Consider the following 19,195-nt stretch of genomic DNA (forward strand, 5'->3'; position numbering starts at 1 on the left):
CAGAATTAGGTTTCATTGCAACTAACTTGTTATTCTTACATATATAATTAATGTTTTCGTTTCCATTTTGTACGTCGTTCCTTTTGGAGGGGAACCTAACATATTGATTGGATCTGTCTGTAAAGTTATATTTGTTAATTATCCGATTTTTTTTTTTACTATTCTACATTTTTTCGAAAGTTCCAGAAGAGCTCTGTATCTTTCGAATTATCGTTAACGATTGTACTATATAGCCAGCGCTGTCTCCTGTCTTGCTACGACCTGTAGCCATCACTGTCCTCTTTCCTGCTATAACCTATACTCAACACTGTCCTGTGTCCTGCTACAACCTGTAGCTAACACTGTCCTCTGTCCTGCTACAACCTATACTCAACACTGTCCTGTGTCCTGCTACAACCTGTAGCCAACACTGTCCTCTGTCCTGCTACAACCTGTAGCTAACACTGTCCTCTGTCCTGATAAAACCTATACTCAACACTGTCCTCTGTCCTGCTACAACCTGTAGCCAACACTGTCCTCTGTCCTGCTACAACCTATACTCAACACTGTCCTCTGTCCTGCTACAACCTGTAGCCAACACTGTCCTCTGTCCTGCTACAACCTGTAGCCAACATTGTCCCCATGACCTGCTACAACCTGTAGCTAACACTGTCCTCTGTCCTGCTACAAACTGTGCTCAACACTGTCCTCTGTCCTGCTACAACCTATACTCAACACTGTCCTCTGTCCTGCTACAACCTGTAGCCAACACTGTCCTCTGTCCTGCTACAACCTATAGCCAACACTGTCCCCTGTCCTGCTACAACCTATAAGCAACACTGTCCTCTGTCCTGCTACAACCTATAGGCAACACTGTCCTCTGTCCTGCTACAAGCTGTAGGCAATACTGTCCTCTGTGCTGCTACAACCTATACTCAACACTGTCCTCTGTCCTGCTGCCATCCCGTGAAGATCCGGGGTAGAATAGGTCTTCAGCAACCCATGCTTGCCGTGAAAGGCGACTTACGGGATCGGGTGGTCAGTCTCGCTGACTTGGTTGATGCATGTCATCGGTCCTAATTGCGTGGATCGATGCTCATAATGTCAATCACTGGATTCTCTGGTCCAGACTCGATTATTTTTACAGACCGCCGTCATATAGCTGTAATATTGCTGAGTGCGGCGTTAAACGACCAACCAACCAACCAACCAACCAATCCTGCTGCCACCTGTACTCAACACTGTCCTCTGTCCTGCTACAACCTATACTCAACACTGTCCCTTTTCCTGCTGCCACCTGTACTCAACACTGTCCTCTGTCCTGACACAACCTGTACTCAACACTGTCCTCTGTCCTGCTACAACCTATAGCCAACATTGTCCCCTGTCCTGCTGCAACCTAGCGCCAACACTGTCCCCTGTCCTGCTGCAACCTGTAGCCAACACTGTCCTCTGTCCTGCTACAAGCTACAGACAAGACTGTCCCCTGTCCTGCTGCAACCTATAGCCAACACTGCCCCCTGTCCTGCTACAAGCTACAGACAACACTGTCCCCTGTCCTGCTACAAGCTACAGACAAGACTGTCCCCTGTCCTGCTACAAGCTACAGACAAGACTGTCCCCTGTCCTGCTACAAGCTACAGACAACACTGTCCCCTGTCCTGCTACAAGCTACATACAAGACTGTCCCCTGTCCTGCTAGAAGCTACAGCCAACACTGTTCCTCTTTCCTGCGACAACCTACAGCTTACAGTGCACTTTTTAACATAGTATTTCAGGCAGATTCGTATGTGGGTTATTAATGGAGATAATTGTGTGGATGGTTAATTTGCGATCAGCTATGTCCAAAACATGAATACGTTTGGTGTTTTGTTTCAGCGGCTGACAGTGGCGTCGAATGTACATCATGCCCTGATTGTGAAAACACGTTCAACTCAGCCAAAGACTTAAAAAATGTGCCAGGTAGTTGCATGTGAGTGTTGACGGGTTGTCTTTGTTTATTGGTAATATAATGTGAAGAAGAAAACAACAATCGTGAACACGGCGTAAAATGACGTACAGACGAGACGAAAATGCCTGGCAAAGTTATTGCAGCCTCTATTGCATCGGCAACTGTAAAGGAAGTAGTCACCCTATATGCATGCATGATGTAAGAATGAATCTTCGCTACAACGAGGTTCTATTACAACCATGTTTATATATCCATGCCGCGAACCAGTTAACCACAATGACATCCGAAAATCGCCTATTCCTCCTCAGAAATAATAAGGTTGCTGTCTGAACCATTTGTCTCTGTTCGTCAATTTCAGGTCTTGGAAGGCCTACCTGACATGCCTGGAGACTGCTACAGACAACTGCCCCCAGGGCAGTGGCCAGGTGGAGGAGATCGGTAACTTCTACGATTTGATCAGTCATAATTGCTGTGAGTATTAGTGCCACAAAATACACGCGTGAATACATACTGTTATGTACAAAAATATACGGCGATTAAATATAACGCAGTAATATCTGAAAGTAGACTTTAGTATTAATAATTTAAAATTCAAAATCAAACTCTAGTATCCTACATAATAATAATTAAATACATCAGTTAATGTGCTATATTCTAGTATGAAGATGTACAAGTCACAAGTATATCCGATAAACAATGTCGCAGAGTAGTATGGAAATACGCTTGTACTTGCTATTTGTGACATCTATTCTGTGCCATTTTGTACTGGGTGGATGAAGCTAGCCGTTCAGTATCATGTTGCAGCCCTGACTGATGCCTGTGTGTGCCAGAAGGGTTACTGGGAAACACATCTCACAAGTACAGACAATGCAAACTGCAAGTAAGCAACACAATGGTTACAGATGTGACGGTCGGTATTATTACTTGTTACAACCGTAATGAGTGTGACCGGCCCCAGATCTGTTCCGGTGTAACTCACACGTTTTCCCACTATGGTGACTATTTTATTTTCAGTGAGCGAGTAAAGATTTGTCGTCACAACGGCAGTATTTCAGCCATGTCGTGATTAATTTGTTTTCGTAAATGATAATATTTTTCCTGATATCATAAGCAGTGTTTTCTATTCTTAATATTCGAACATTATAGTCATAAACGTAATGCACAAGTATAACACTCCTTACATTGGTTAATGTCTTTGTACTTTATTTGATATATATTCGGATTGACGTAACTATAAATCTAAATCCATACGGTCTTTTCCCGTGCAAGTTTATCTCTTGAATATCCCACCATTTAATGTAGATCTTAATCTGGCATTGGATCAAAGTTTGATTTCATCGTTTCAGCGCAGCTAAAACTCGCATCTCCTGTTTGAGAGGAAAGACGGAACTCGCCTGTGACGACACAACGTCAGTAGCAGGGCTCGCTACATCAACTGAAACGTTCATCGGATCATTCAGTACCTGCAGTACGTATACATGCTAATATATGTTATGTATATATAATACTTCAACTTGTGTGGCGTTTGATAAAGCTGTGTATATTTCATGCAGCAACGAATGTTAACGCTCATGCCCCTTGAAGGTCAACACAGTCACTCATGGTTTGTCACCATCAGTGCAAACAGGCTGAATTTGTGAACGATGTCACGGCTGTTGCAGCGTTTTCAATGGACATGCCATGCATGATAATGCGTCAAGAGATCCAGTTGTCTTATCAAGTTGGTCCTGGCAGATGTGCTGTTCTATCTGTATATCGGGATCCTCCTTGATGGCGCTATCGTGTGGGGTAAGGTATCGGCACTGAAGAGAGTGAGGTTAATTAGCGTCTGTGACACTTTAATGTTCAAAGGTTTGGGGACGAATAAGCATTATTCCAGCAAGAACGCCAGACCCAACAGAAACTGGCACAGAAAGTCCCGAACAACACCAGTGTATCCATCCTAGTCTGGACGGTCATCTGACTTGTCGCCGAGTGTGCACCTGCCATCATCTGTCCCTCAAATAAGAGCAAAACCGCAATTCATTGTGGACCAACGTGAACTGGACCGCGAAACAGGTGGTAAAGGCCGACTGGTCTCTCATCCCCGGAACGTAGCCATGCTCCATATGCCATTAATGTCGACATATTGTCTGACATTGCATCTACACGGATCTATTAGAAACTGGGGTTTTGTTTAGTTAGCTATGTATACATAGAAATATACTTGATTTATTAATAAATACTATATTATAACATACGATTTGAGGATTCTCGCATCTTAAAATAACAAATAAGAAATATTGTGTTACATGTACTTATTAACTTTGCCTTTACCTAACTGCTTAATTAAAGGTTCATGTATAGGCTGGAATATTTATAAACTAACTAATCATTATCGATTATTTCCGTCAACAGTCCACTGTACACGTCTTTTGTGTTTTCGTCCTTGTGTTTATCAATCATGCCATGCGTGTGACGAGCTGACATTTGTAATTGTAGGCATAGACGCCGGATCAGCATGTGAGTGTGAACTCAACTACGTTAAAGCAGATGTCAGTTCAGAAAGCATGTTGTGCACGTGAGTATATCCATTTAGAGAAGTCAAAGGTCATATTTGTATACACTCCATCCGAAATATATACCTGTGCATTTGGATATGTTACAAGAATATCAAACCGTTTACATGAATTACTGAAACTTCTAATTTGGGTTTGAAGCTATTTTCACGTAGGATGGTGAATTCGTGCACACACGGGGTCAAAACAATTTAATTATGCCATTGCACATGAACTTGTAAACCGTTCTCGTAAATCTTGATAACAAACATTTATATGTTAAACATATAAACAACTTAACGAAATGCAGTTGTAACCTCTCATTGGATTCGCAGAGTGGGGAAGTCTTTGCAGCTTGAACACAGAGAGTTAATTATTTTTGGTAACTAGAATATATATTGTGTGCTATAGAGAGACCAAGCAATTCATCAGTTGTCTGGCAGGGCTTCCTGGGACGGTGTGTATGACAACAACTGTGGCAGAGGCGGTTGTTGCTGCAGAAACAACAATCAGTAACATCCCTGGCAACATATGTGGTATGTTTATAAAATGAATAAATATGCAAATGACTTGAAAACACACAGAAGAAATTAAATTGTATAATACTGTCGATACTTGCTGGAATTGTACATTGCGGGATATATATGTTTCTTCTGCAACCACGATGCAGTCGAAGATGAGTATCATATTTTATCATGTGGTTCTTATAACGATTTTTAAAGGTGATCTTCTTCAAGATTCACAAATCGTACATCCATCAATGTGTTCGGAACATGAAGATCAACGACTAAGCGTAGTCTGCTCGCGACTGTAGTCTTGAAAATATATCCTGTCCTGTCAACACGACAAGTGAACCCCCCAGTCGACCTGAACACTAAATACTGTATCATGGGCCTATAATTCTGCAAATAAATGGTTGCATTATTAATAACTATATTTAACATGAAACAATGCATTGTGTATTGAACCGTGACATGTGCTTTTGACAGCTGTAAAAGAAACAGCATGTGCGTGTGAGATAGCCTATGCCAAGTCCGACATCGGGGACGACACCAAGAAGTGCTCGTAAATGACGAATTCTTTACTCACAATAATCTTAACCTAAATATTGTAATGTATTTGAAAATATACAAGAAGTAAATAGTAACATGAACCTTAAACTCTAGAACATATGATAGTCCTCAGATAATTAACTCTGAAGTCATTTTGTCTTGGTTAGGAAATATCAACTAATGGATATACTAGGTCGCATGCATTGCCTCAAAATAGTTTGACGTACATGATATCATTGATTAGATACTAATTAGTTAGAAATAGTTATGGACATGTAGAATTATATGAGGAAGTTTTATGTTTTTTCATAAACATGCTAAACATGAAATCTAACATACTCAGTACATATGTGAACAGTGAAACCAAAGTGTTCATTGGATGTCTGCGAGGAACAACTGGAACCGGATGTACTGGGACTGAGATTGTCCAACTGATCACGGGAGCCGAGACAAAATTGACTGGTATCCCTGACAGTGCATGTGGTGAGATACTTCCCCTTCTGCACCCAGAACAACCACATCCGCTCATCTCCGAGAAGACAATTTAGCAAAACTAGACACTGAGGCCAAGTATTTGTGTTGCCAAGTCAATGATTGACACAATATTGTTGTAACAACTTTTAACGCCAGACACAAACATATCCAACAGAACCTTACTTCCTTATATCTGTCTTTTCTTAAATTTATATTTTATCGAAATCCTGGGAGACTTTTGGAGAAATATAGAGAATTTTCGTTTGATACCACTACAGGATAGCGGTGTAAGGTCGCAACATGATTTATGATACTGAGACACTTAAAATTTCGCTTGTGTCCATTACGTGTCTTCTCATAATTCCTGGAGCTATACATATTGTTGGATAGCGTTTAAAGGTACCAGATGGTTCTCACTGAGATATATGGGAATCAGGAAAGGGGGCACATTATTGCAGGGGTAAATTCACAACTGACCCTAACACGTTCAATAACACTCTGTGTTCTTGTATGAGTTTCAATGTGTAATTTGTCTCGCGGGGAGATTTATGTTGACTATTGGCTGAAGTCTATAACTCTGCAAACTCCCTTCGTGTCCAGCGTTAGGCAACACAGCGTGCGGCTGCGAAGTAACATATGCGAAAGCTGACGTCACCAGCCCGGCCAGCCTGTGCACGTGAGTGATAGTTTGTAATATCCGATAAATTGTTTATAAAGGAATATTCTATGAATCATGTAGTAATAATAGTTCAAGGCATGACGAAAAGTGTCAGTACATATAAAGTTATACATTGAAAGGGAAGCCTTTTTTGTCATTAAATATATCCATGTTCCAAACTCATTAAAATCACATCTTAGGTCTCGCTTCCGCTAAAACTCTGAGGACTTCCATTACGGGTCATGTCAGAACGACCTTTCAGCGACCAATCAGAGACTGGAAAGTGACAGTCAGTGTGTTTTCTAATCACGAATCATCGGAATGGTTAACACGGGGTATTCCGAACGGCAGTCAACATTACCGTCTGTCTCTCGCTTCAGTGGGATAAACATTTGAAATGAAGAGACTTTCCATAGCCCTCGGGCTATAAATTTTATGGTCTCTGATTAGACGGTCCAGAATGTTCTTTTGTTCAGTTTTCAAATTTTGAATCGATATTTATCTAAGCCTAGTCTGGAATGGAAGTCGTTAGTTGAGACTAGTGCCGCATACCCTGAGAAAGCTGCTTTCTGATTGGCTGAGGTCGACTTCTTCTTAGTCATTTCAATGGTCGGTCAAAGTTCGTGAAAGGTCGTTCTGACGTGACCTACAATGGGGTATCCTCAGGTCTGTGTTAAGCGGTTACGAGAACTCAGCGACATTGAACCACTTTCATGCCGTACTACGAAGTAATCAGGAAAGCAATATGTTGAATATCTGTGACCATGCTTGTTACATATCTATTTAAAAACGTTTCTTGCTTAATGCTCTGTATATATGGCATGGTGATTAAATATGTGTTTGGGACTTCAACAAGTTGACACGTGACGTCTTGCATGTGCAATTGTTCTCTCTAGCGAGACGAAGGCATTCATAGCGTGTCTGGCCGGAAAGAGGGACAGGGGCTGTAACATGAGCGTATCTGTGGAAAAGCTGGCCACAGAAGGGGAGACAATTCTGAAAGGAATCGGAACTGAGTGTAGTGAGTCCTAAAAATTATCTTGCCTATTGAGTGGACAGAATGGAACAGTCAATATATACCAGTAAAGAATGTATATGTTCAACATGATTCCGATATGCATAATATTTACAGGGGTAATACTTTAACGGGTTAGCTTCGGCCGCAGAATCCTGATGTTTATTTAATTCGACCTATGAGCCTGAATATTTTTTGAAGAAAGCCCCCGCAACAAGACAATATCCATTTTTACAACAGGCTGTAACATGGTGCATTTTTTCAAGAAATGTCTGGGACAAATTATTTTTTCTATGAAAACCCAGCATATCCCTTCCGTAACGGTAAATAATAAAACCTGCCATACTTTGTGTCAGTACATATCAAACACGATATTATCACCCCAAATAGCCTCAAATTGTAAAGCAAAAATAGGTTAGACATTTAAAATAGCAACATATGATATCATGAATAACGTCCTTCTTTTTAGATATAACCGAAACAGCATGTGCGTGTGAGATCGCCTATGCCAAGGCCGACGTCAGTGACGACACCAAACTCTGCACGTGCGTCAAGTATACGATCATACGTGTGACAACTGTGCAATCATTCCATGGTCACACAGCGAGTGTATATAGCCAAACACGTGCCCAAGTAAATAAGACAAAAATAATTCAAATAAAGTAATCGACTTGCTTGTGTATCAGTCTGATCGTATGTGGTAATATAGTTCTGAAAGTCTCTGCATATATCTCTACTACTGTAATTTGTAAATTGGCGCATCTCGAAATACACATTTCTCAAATCGACATGGGAGTGAGTGAGTGAGTGAGTATGGGTTTACGCCGCTTTTAGCAATATTCCAGCAATATCACGGCGGGGGACACCAGAAATGGGCTTCACACACTGTACCCATGTCGGGAATCGAACCCGGGTCTTCGGCGTGACGAGCGAACGCTTTAACCACTAGGCTACACGGCCGCTCCTAAATCGACATGGCATATTTGATTCACATGGTGATAGAACGCTGCTTTGAACAGTATTCCACTAATATCACGGCGTGTCAGCTTTATGTGGGAGGCAAGCCCGATGTGATGCAGGTATCGGACGTGTACCTCTTTGGGGAAACTCAAAAGAACTGACAACGTGCTGACAAAGGTTACAACATAATCGGTATTGCCCAAGAGACTCAACTCTACAGAGCAATTGCGGCCCCTTAGACCACTGAGCTACCCGCGCCCCCAACAGAGCAATTTCATGTTGTATGTAAAATCTACAAGAGAGAATATTTATGCAGTTGATAAACAGTATATTTGTAATTCTATATTTTTTTCATTTACGACATAGTGAAACAAAGAAGTACATCGGTTGTTTGAAAGGTAAAACCGGAACTGGATGTGACGGAAGTTCATCGATAAATAAGATTGTGACGGTGGCCGAAACAACTCTGGGCAATATCACCGGTGGAGTTTGTAGTGAGTTATTCTATGCATTCTTCTGATATGTCGATCTTATTCCATCTTCCTGAGGCAAGAGTGTACACTAGCCTACATTAAAGGCTTGTTTCCACCATTGCCATTTCACAGATAACGTTTCTGTGCTAACATATGAGAGGACGATCGCACATATCGAGTTCCGAAAACGGGATCGCTGCTATGGCCACACCCATCGACTGTCGAATTGTTGTTGAAAGTATTCCGAAGCTTTAGCGAAAACAAATGTTTTCGAAGTGGTTGGCAGTTTCAATCAACTCGAGAGAGTTAATTTTTGCGTGCAACTTCATTGTGTTTTAATTCGAACCACCGAACGCTTATCTCAGTGTTGCTTGTATGCCCCCGTAAGAGCAAAATGCGGCAGTAATAAGTTTCAGTACTGTTGTAATCTATCATTTTGTTTGTCTGGTATCGTTATCTTAACGACTAGGTCGTCTGCTATGGTATTCATCTTTGAGAAGCCATTCGAAATAAAAACAGCGATCTGATTGGATATCGCATTTTCTACACAAGCACACATCTCGTGTTCTGCCCGGGTTGGCACCACGAACAAGCCAAGAAAAGGAGGCTTGAAACGGCAAGGGTTAAAACTATGCTTTGATATGGGGTGGACATTGTTGAAATTCTTTATCAATAAATTTATTGTGAATAACTCACTAGAAAATCAAGAAGTCGAGCGGTCTGTGAGCGTGGCTGAGCAAGGTTACATGTAAAAGAGCAATCGTAAAGAGAATAAGGATTGGATGTATCTAACCATATTCGAAGATGACATATTATACGACACAAGTGCATAGACGCTAGGCACGTACCATTTCTCTCTCATCTCAGCGCATTCAGATGTATTTCATGTGTTCGGAGCGACGTGGCCGAGGTAGTCAAAATCAGTTAAAACAAAATAGACCTTTCACGAAATAGGTTAAGATCTTATACTTCATGTTCTCAATCACTTCTTTAAAAGACCAAACTAAATCTACCTAAAACGTACGTTAAAGTCAAGTCATTTTCGCTCTACGCTCTCAACATAGTCTCCATCACACGCCTTTAATCTTAAATAGGCTCGGGTGGTTAAAGCATCTAAAACCTCACAGATGTTTTTTTTTTTTTAACTTTTAGGTCCAATCTTACATTTGTGCGCCTGGCCATATCAGGAGGCTCCAGCGAAGTCTCTGATTGTTGCCTTTGTTTTGGGCCAACCATCTCAGAGGCTGATGGTCAGTTTGAAGGGTGAACTGTCTACCATAAAGGTAGCAATGTAAAGTCTAGACACCCCAGACAATTGCGAGACATTCTTTCTCAGTAGTGGAGTCATTCTTCTCCCTAATAAGGAGCTTTCGGTTCTGATAAGAAATGTTGTGATCCCATCCAAATCTTGTGAAAGACCAGAGGGAATGCCATCATCACGAGCACCAGTTTGGAGAATGAATTCTCTTTTAAAATCTTGGATCTGGAGGATTGGTGAGGATATCGGGCTCGATTTCAGTGCGTCAAACGCCAGCTGACACTCACTCTTTTGGGTTCCCAGCTGAAATGATTTGGATATCTGTCCTTCAAATACAGGAGCAAATCAGTGGGTCCACAACACTGATTTCGTGATATAACAAAAACAACAGCTACATAGTAGAACAGACATGGCCAGACATCTCCTACATATATTCTGGTAATCTATAAGGCTCCTGCAGAATTAGCTGAGTCTGAGTCAGGCAAATATCATGTTGCACGAGGCGGGTCTTAATGTCTGAGAACTCAAGGAGCAGACACCTTACTTGTTCCTGTTGCTTTTCATCCAAAGAAGGCTATTGATGTGGACATATGTCCATGTTTCTGACTGAAACATTGGCTGCTTGCCAACATCATCTTCTGTTGGCTTTTGACAGTCACTGATGCCACACAGGCAGTATAAGTCCTTTGCTTTTATTTCCTCAGCGTGTTGAAATGGGAGACCTTGAATCGTTTCCTCGTGCTTCAACTGTCAACTTCATAGTCAACCGTGCATATTCTCATCAGGACAAGGCCCCATCCACTGCAGCCTGATTTCAGAGGATGGCATCAGGACTCAACCTATTCATCAAATTCAACTCTTTGTCTCCGGCACCTCAGTCATGATAGTCCTGTTTCCTCTGGGATTCCTTCAGGTTTTCCTGTGCCTGTTCTTACATCATACTTATAATATGTCTTGGGGTCTTCAGTAGCATTCTTTCGCAGCATCACTTTGAGTGTAACATTAAACCGTTCGCATAGTCCATTTGGTGGTGAGGCGTTGATGTTCCCAGTAGCATACGAACATCCAGCATAAACTGTGATGTAAAGTTTGTTCATTGACCGACAGCAACTCTTCAAGAATTTCAATTCTACTAAATATGGCAATAAGCTCGTCAGCAATATTTACTATTTCCATCTGGGGAATGGTGATTGCCTCTAGATATCGAGCATAATCGACCAGGGTAAGAATGTATTTATTCCCCTGGGGTTCTCCTGGGAGTGGACCCACAATGTCAGTTGCAATTTTCCTGAAGGGTTGACACATTACTGGTACATTCACATGGTTAACCTTGTCTCTGGATCTTTTCTTTGAAGACTTCTGGTAACATCCTTGAACAAAGTTCTTAAGGATTTGCAAGGCTAGAATCAGAGGACTGCAGTCCCTCTAACTGACTGTGGTTCATCTCACCCACTTCATCGCTAGTCAGTGTTACCTGACTAGTTCCATTTACGTATTGGTTCAGGCCCTCGTCTAGGACCCAACACGATTTATCGATTTCCATAAAACAGATTCCCACAATCTGTCAACAAGGGAGTCGATCCTGTAGCAGGATTTGCCCTGCTTTCTCACAACAAGGGAGTCGATCCTGTACCAGGATATCCCCTGCTCTCTTTTGGCAAAGGAGTCGATCCTGATGCAGGATTTCCTTTGACATGTTTTCCCCTGTTTTCTATCGACATGATATCAACAAGAGAGTCGATCCTGTACCAGGATTTGCCCTGCTTTCTCTCAACAAGGGAGTCGATCCTGTACCAGGATATCCCCTGCTCTCTTTTGGCAAAGGAGTCGATCCTGATGCAGGATTTCCTTTAACATGTTTTCCCCTGTTTTCTATCGACATGATATCAACAAGAGAGTCGATCCTGTACCAGGATTTGCCCTGCTTTCTCTCAACAAGGGAGTCGATCCTGTACCAGGATATCCCCTGCTCTCTTTTGGCAAAGGAGTCGATCCTGATGCAGGATTTCCTTTACCAGTTCTATTCTTTGATTGACAGTGATAACAGGACTTTGACCGTCATTACAGGGTTAGCCTGTACTCCTGACCTCCGAGCCTCCTGTTCGGATGTTTGTTTTGGCTTCCAGATGCCAAGGAGAACCTCTACCGCAAGTAACGGCAATAAACCAACACAAAATGTTCCTTTTGCATGAGGGCTCTCTTGGGGAACCATCGCAAGGGGTACATTTACCAAGCTGCCATCTGTAAAGCGGACGCCAATACTTGCCAGTAAGGTACCGTACGCCTGCCTTTCTTTGACCAATGGTTTGGAGCACCAGTGTCATGAACAATAACCATTTCGTTTCCATTCATTCGGCCTATTTGTTTAAATGGATTATGTTAACGTTCAACTGAGCAGGCCACCCACTAAGCCGTATCGAATCAAGTTGATCCTGACTTTGGTTTTGCTCTCCTTCAAATCACATTTGCTTGCGATATGCCCTGCCTGATATTATCTAAAACACTGACCTTCTCGCTTATAAAGTGGAAAGTTAACTGCCGCTTGCTGTGGTTCTGGTGATATATGTACTGCTTCTTTGTTGTCATTACCTTGCCTTCTTACGGCCAAGTACTGGTCGGCTAGTTCCACCATGTTAGTCGTAGACTTCAGTTGTCCACATGCAGAGGAATTGGCAGGAGCATGAAATGGGCTTAGCAGAGCTGCAAGTAAACGTCAATGTCATCAATTGGGGATAGGTTAGGTGTCCAGCTTCGACCGTTCTCCATTCGCTGCTGCTCAAGCTGCAGTTCTTCTATTTCTATCTGACTTGCAGCTCTGCGAAGTGCATATTATGCCTATTCCTCTGCATGTGGAGTTTCAACCCATCACGGAGTATGAGTAACTTCAGGGTAATAGGGTCTATACTCTTCTGATTCTGCGTACTTACCTGCTCACCTGTCGCTAACCCCTGTAATGTCGTAGCTGCCAAACCCGTCAGTTATTTCTAATGTTCAAAACAATAACGTATCGTAATAGTTCTATTATGTCCAGAGTCCTTGCTCTTCCAATAGTTGCTTAATTTTACACAAAACAATAAAAATCGCAATTAACTGAAACAAATTACATAAATGAAATTAGTCAAAGATAGAACCTAAATGTGTCTGTCCTTATGTGGAATATATCATGAAAGACACGTGCTGTTCTCACAGGAAGTCAGAGTTCTGCACATTAATAATCACATCATATCAAATCATATTCCGTATTGTTGACAAATTACTGGAATCCACACAGTATCAACAAGAACCGAAATTCAATTGCTCTGCCATGGCTGTCCATTATCAGGTATCTGTTGTCTGTTTTTCCTGATATCTTGTAATGGTCTTTGAGGTCGCTGATGGGGTCAACACTTTCTTCACAAGGAGGCTTATCAGGTGTCACTATCAGACTTGATCTATATTGTTTTTGTCTTCTCACTGGAGGCTTTCTTTCCAACTTGCTCTACTTCCAAGTTTTATTGAGATTTGAAAATTCTTCTTTTCCAAAATCAGGATCCAGTGAAGTTTAAAGATGACCTCTGCAGTAGTGTTTATAGTTTATATCCTGGTTTATACAAGAGGAGAATATTTTCTGGTCTTTCTTTTCCAATAATTCCTTTCTTCAGTTTTTCCGTTTTTAACACATTAATCCCGACTTGCTGCCACCAAATGCTATGAAGTTGTTGTGATGTTGTAACTTGCCACTGCAAAACTCGGCCTGGAACTGGTGTATCATCCCGGATACAGTGTCCAGTTTGTCTTTAAATATCCCTCCCTTGATGACCCCCAGATAAGAGTAAAGGGGTGCTCCTCAGGACTTTAACACTAGCTTAATACCACTTTATTACGTCACAGTTCACTGTATTCTAAATGAACCCGTCACTTCAAGTGAATTTCTTTTACTGTATCTCAGGTGGGTGGTCCGACTCGACCCTGTGTGAGAGGCCCAACTCAATCCCTATGCTCAAAGCAATCCCCCTAGCCTCAGACCGAAAGGGTCAAATGTGCATGTGCATCTCCCTGTTATCTCACACGAGTTAAATGATGAAATGAGTATTGACATAAACAATGACACAATCAGAGTCCGTATTTCAGGTAAATATTTGACATAAACGTTTTGTTTAATACTTTTGTGACAATATTTTCAATTTTTTTATTAAAAGCACTAAGTTCATGCTTTTGACGATATTTCATATGTCATAGCACTGTCTTTATACTTTTTATAATATTAAAATTGCTTGTGCCCCATTGCATAAATAGACAGGAAGTTTAATTTAAAAGGACTTTGCTTCAAAAGCAGAGGTTAGTGTTTGAGTTTGGTTTGTGATATAGATCAGAACAAAATATTACGGTTGAATGGAGGTGGGTAGAACATGAAGCCTTTTTTGTGTTTTTCGTCATTATTTTAAGAATGTTTTAAAGGCAATTTTCAAACCCATTCCCATGATTTCTACATTCAGGTTTGGCAAATACTCCATGTGGCTGTGAGACAGACTTTGCCAAGGCCGACGTCAGCAACAGCGATAAACTTTGCAAGTACGTCGTCAATAATCAGCCAGTCGTCTTCACAAGGGCAGTGATTAAACCATCGTTCACATGGGCAGTGATTACACAATCCTTCACATGGGCAGTGATTACACAATCCTTCACATGGGCAGTGATTACACAATCCTTCAAGTTGGCAGTGATTGCACATTCCTTCACATGGGTAGTGAATACACAATCCTTCACATGGGCAGTGATTACACAATCCTTCACATAGGCAGTGAATACACAATCGTTCACATGGGTAGTGATTACACAATCCTTCACGTAGGCAGTGATTACACAATCCTTCACATGGGCAGTGAATACACAATTCTTCACGTGGGCAGTGATTACACAATCCTTCACATGGGCAGTGATTACACAATCCTTCACATGGGCAGTGATTACACAATCCTTCACATGGGCAGTGATTACACAGTCCTTCACGTGGGCAGTGATTACACAGTCCTTCACATGGGCAGTGATTACACAGTCCTTCACATGGGCAGTGATTACACAATCCTTCACATGGGCAGTGATCACACAATCATTCGCGTGGGCAGTGATTGCACAATCCTTCACATGGGCAGTGATTACACAATCCTTCACATGGGCAGTGATTGCACAATCCTTCACATGGGCAGTGATTACACAGTCCTTCACATGGGCAGTGATTACACAATCCTTCACGTGGTCAGTGATTACACAATCCTTCACATGGACAGTGATTAAACAATCCTTCACGTGGGTAGTGATTGCACAATCCTTCACATGGGCAGTGATTACATAGTCTTTCACATGGGCAGTGATTCCACAATCCTTCACATGGGCAGTGATTGCACAATCCTTCACGTGGGCAGTGATTGCACAATCCTTTACATGGGCAGTGATTGCAAAGTCCTTCACGTGGGCAGTGATTCCACAATCCTTCACATGGGCAGTGATTACACAATCCTTCACATCCGCAGTGATTTCACAATCCTTCACGTGGGTAGTGATTGCGAAATCCTTCACGTGGGCAGTGATTGCACAATCCTTTACATGGGCAGTGATTGCAAAGTCCTTCACGTGGTCACTGATTCCACAATCCTTCACATGGTGAGTGGTTACACAATCCTTCACATGGGCAGTGATTACACAATCCATCACATGGGTAGTGATTACACAATCCTTCACATGGGCAGTGATTGCACAGTCCTTTACGTGGGCAGTGATTACACAATCCTTCACATGGGCAGTGATTACACAATCCATCACATGGGTAGTGATTACACAATCCTTCACATGGGCAGTGATTACACAATCCTTCACATCCGCAGTGATTACATAGTCCTTCACGTGGGCAGTGATTACACAATCCTTCACATGGGCAGTGATTACTTAGTCCTTCACATGGGCAGTGATTACACAGTCCTTCACATGGGCAGTGATTGCACAATCCTTCACGTGGGCAGTGATTGCACAATCCTTCACATGGGCAGTGATTGCAAAGTCCTTCACATGGGCAGTGATTGCACAATCCTTCACATGGGCAGTGATTACACAATCCTTCACGTGGGCAGTGATTCCACAATCCTTCACGTGGGTAGTGATTGCACAATCCTTCACGTGGGCAGTGATTCCACAATCCTTCACATGGGCAGTGATTCCACAATCCTTCACATGGGCAGTGATTACACAATCCTTCACGTGGGCAATGATTACACAATCCTTCACGTGGACAGTGACTACACAGTCCTTCACGTGGGCAGTGATTCCACAATCCTTCAAATGGGCAGTGATTACACAATCCTTCACGTGGTCAGTGATTAAACAATCCTTCACGTGGGCAGTGATTGCACAGTCCTTTACGTGGGCAGTGATTACACAATCCTTCAAATGGGCAGTGATTACACAATCCATCACATGGGTAGTGATTACACAATCCTTCACATGGGCAGTGATTACACAATCCTTCACATCCGCAGTGATTACATAGTCCTTCACGTGGGCAGTGATTACACAATCCTTCACATGGGCAGTGATTACTTAGTCCTTCACATGGGCAGTGATTACACAGTCCTTCACATGGGCAGTGATTGCACAATCCTTCACGTGGGCAGTGATTGCACAATCCTTCACATGGGCAGTGATTGCAAAGTCCTTCACGTGGGAAGTGATTGCACAATCCTTCACATGGGCAGTGATTACACAATCCTTCACATCCGCAGTGATTCCATAATCCTTCACGTGGGTAGTGATTGCACAATCCTTCACGTGGGCAGTGATTCCACAATCCTTCACGTGGGCAGTGATTCCACAATCCTTCACATGGGCAGTGATTACACAATCCTTCACGTGGGCAATGATTACACAATCCTTCACGTGGACAGTGACTACACAGTCATTCACGTGGGCAGTGATTCCACAATCCTTCAAATGGGCAGTGATTCCACAATCCTTCACGTGGTCAGTGATTAAACAATCCTTCACGTGGGCAGTGATTGCACAATCCTTTACATGGGCAGTGATTGCACAGTCCTTTCCGTGGGCAGTGATTCCACAATCCTTCACATGGGCAGTGATTACACAATCCTTCACATCCGCAGTGATTCCACAATCCTTCAGATGGGTAGTGATTGCACAATCCTTCACGTGGGCAGTGATTGCACATTCCTTCACATCGGCACTCATTACACAATCCTTCACATGGGCAGTGATTACACAATCCTTCACATGGGTAGTGATTACACAATCCTTCACATGGTCAGTGATTAAACAATCCTTCACGTGGGCAGTGATAGCACAATCCTTCACGTGGGCAGTGATTGCACAATCCTTCACATGGGCAGTGATTACACAATCCTTCAAGTTGGCAGTGATTGCACAATCCTTCACCTGGGTAGTGAATACACAATCCTTCACATGGGCAGTCATTCCAGAATCCTTCACATGGACAGTGATTACACAATCCTTCACATTGGCAGTGATTACACAATCCTTCACGTGGTCAGTGATTACACAATCCTTCACATGGACAGTGATTAAACAATCCTTCACGTGGGCAGTGATTGCACAATCCTTCACATGGGCAGTGATTACATAGTCCTTCACGTGGGCAGTGATTCCACAATCCTTCACATGGGCAGTGATTACACAATCCTTCACATCCGCAGTGATTCCACAATCCTTCACGTGGGTAGTGATTGCACAATCCTTCACGTGGGCAGTGATTACACAATCCTTCACATGGTCAGTGATTACGCAATCCTTCACATGGGCAGTGATTACACAATCCATCACATGGGTAGTGATTACACAATCCTTCACATGGGCAGTCATTGCACAGTCCTTTACGTGGGCAGTGATTACACAATCCTTCACATGGTCAGTGATTACACAATCCTTCACATGGGCAGTGATTACACAATCCATCACATGGGTAGTGATAACAAAATACTTCACATGGGCAGTGATTGCACAGTCCTTCACATGGGCAGTTATTACACAATCCTTCACGTGGGAAGTGATTACACAATCCTTCACATGGGCAGTGATTACATAGTCCTTCACATGGGCAGTGATTGCACAATCCTTCACGTGGGCAGTGATTCCACAATCCTTCACATGGGCAGTGATTCCACAATCCTTCACGTGGGTAGTGATTGCACAATCCTTCACGTGGGCAGTGATTGCAGAATCCTTCACATGGGCAGTGATTACACAATCCTTCACGTGGGTAGTGATTACACAATCCTTCACGTGGAAAATGATTACACAGTCCTTCACGTGGGCAGTGATTCCACAATCCTTCAAATGGGCAGTGATTAAACAATCCTTCACATGGGCAGTGATTACACAATCCTTCACGTGGACAGTGATTACACAGTCCTTCACGTGGGCAGTGATTCCACAATCCTTCAAATGGGCAGTGATTACACAATCCTTCACGATGTCAGTGATTAAACAATCCTTCACGTGGGCAGTGATTGCACAATCCTTCACATGGGCAGTGATTACACAGTCCTTCACGTGGGCAGTGATTCCACAATCCTTCGAATGGGCAGTGATTACACAATCCTTCACGATGTCAGTGATTAAACAATCCTTCACGTGGGCAGTGATTGCACAATCCTTCACATGGGCAGTGATTGCACAGTCCTTTACATGGGCAGTGATTCCACAATCCTTCACATCCGCAGTGATTCCACAATCCTTCACATGGGTAGTGATTACACAATCCTTCACATGGGCAGTGATTGCACAATCCTTCACATGGGCAGTGATTACACAATCCTTCACATGGGCAGTGATTAC

General features: G+C 42.5%; 1 protein-coding gene across 1 annotated transcript in view; it reads left to right on the forward strand.

Moving 5' to 3' along the window:
• The window catches only part of LOC124115550, a 46,209-nt gene that overhangs the window by 6,151 nt on the left and 20,863 nt on the right, over nucleotides 1–19,195 (forward strand). Inside the window, exons 2-14 of the mRNA XM_046476578.2 lie at nucleotides 1,858–1,951; nucleotides 2,289–2,401; nucleotides 2,735–2,810; nucleotides 3,277–3,398; nucleotides 4,412–4,490; nucleotides 4,879–5,003; nucleotides 5,457–5,532; nucleotides 5,878–6,002; nucleotides 6,594–6,669; nucleotides 7,548–7,672; nucleotides 8,136–8,211; nucleotides 8,993–9,120; nucleotides 14,833–14,908. Coding sequence (XP_046332534.1) covers nucleotides 1,858–1,951; nucleotides 2,289–2,401; nucleotides 2,735–2,810; nucleotides 3,277–3,398; nucleotides 4,412–4,490; nucleotides 4,879–5,003; nucleotides 5,457–5,532; nucleotides 5,878–6,002; nucleotides 6,594–6,669; nucleotides 7,548–7,672; nucleotides 8,136–8,211; nucleotides 8,993–9,120; nucleotides 14,833–14,908 — 1,291 coding nt within the window. The remainder of the gene's footprint in view (nucleotides 1–1,857; nucleotides 1,952–2,288; nucleotides 2,402–2,734; nucleotides 2,811–3,276; nucleotides 3,399–4,411; nucleotides 4,491–4,878; nucleotides 5,004–5,456; nucleotides 5,533–5,877; nucleotides 6,003–6,593; nucleotides 6,670–7,547; nucleotides 7,673–8,135; nucleotides 8,212–8,992; nucleotides 9,121–14,832; nucleotides 14,909–19,195) is intronic.

This window comes from Haliotis rufescens, unplaced genomic scaffold, assembly GCF_023055435.1.
Source record: "Haliotis rufescens isolate VD_foot unplaced genomic scaffold, xgHalRufe1.0.p SCAF_6, whole genome shotgun sequence".
In the NCBI taxonomy this organism is placed as follows: Eukaryota; Metazoa; Mollusca; class Gastropoda; order Lepetellida; family Haliotidae; genus Haliotis; species Haliotis rufescens.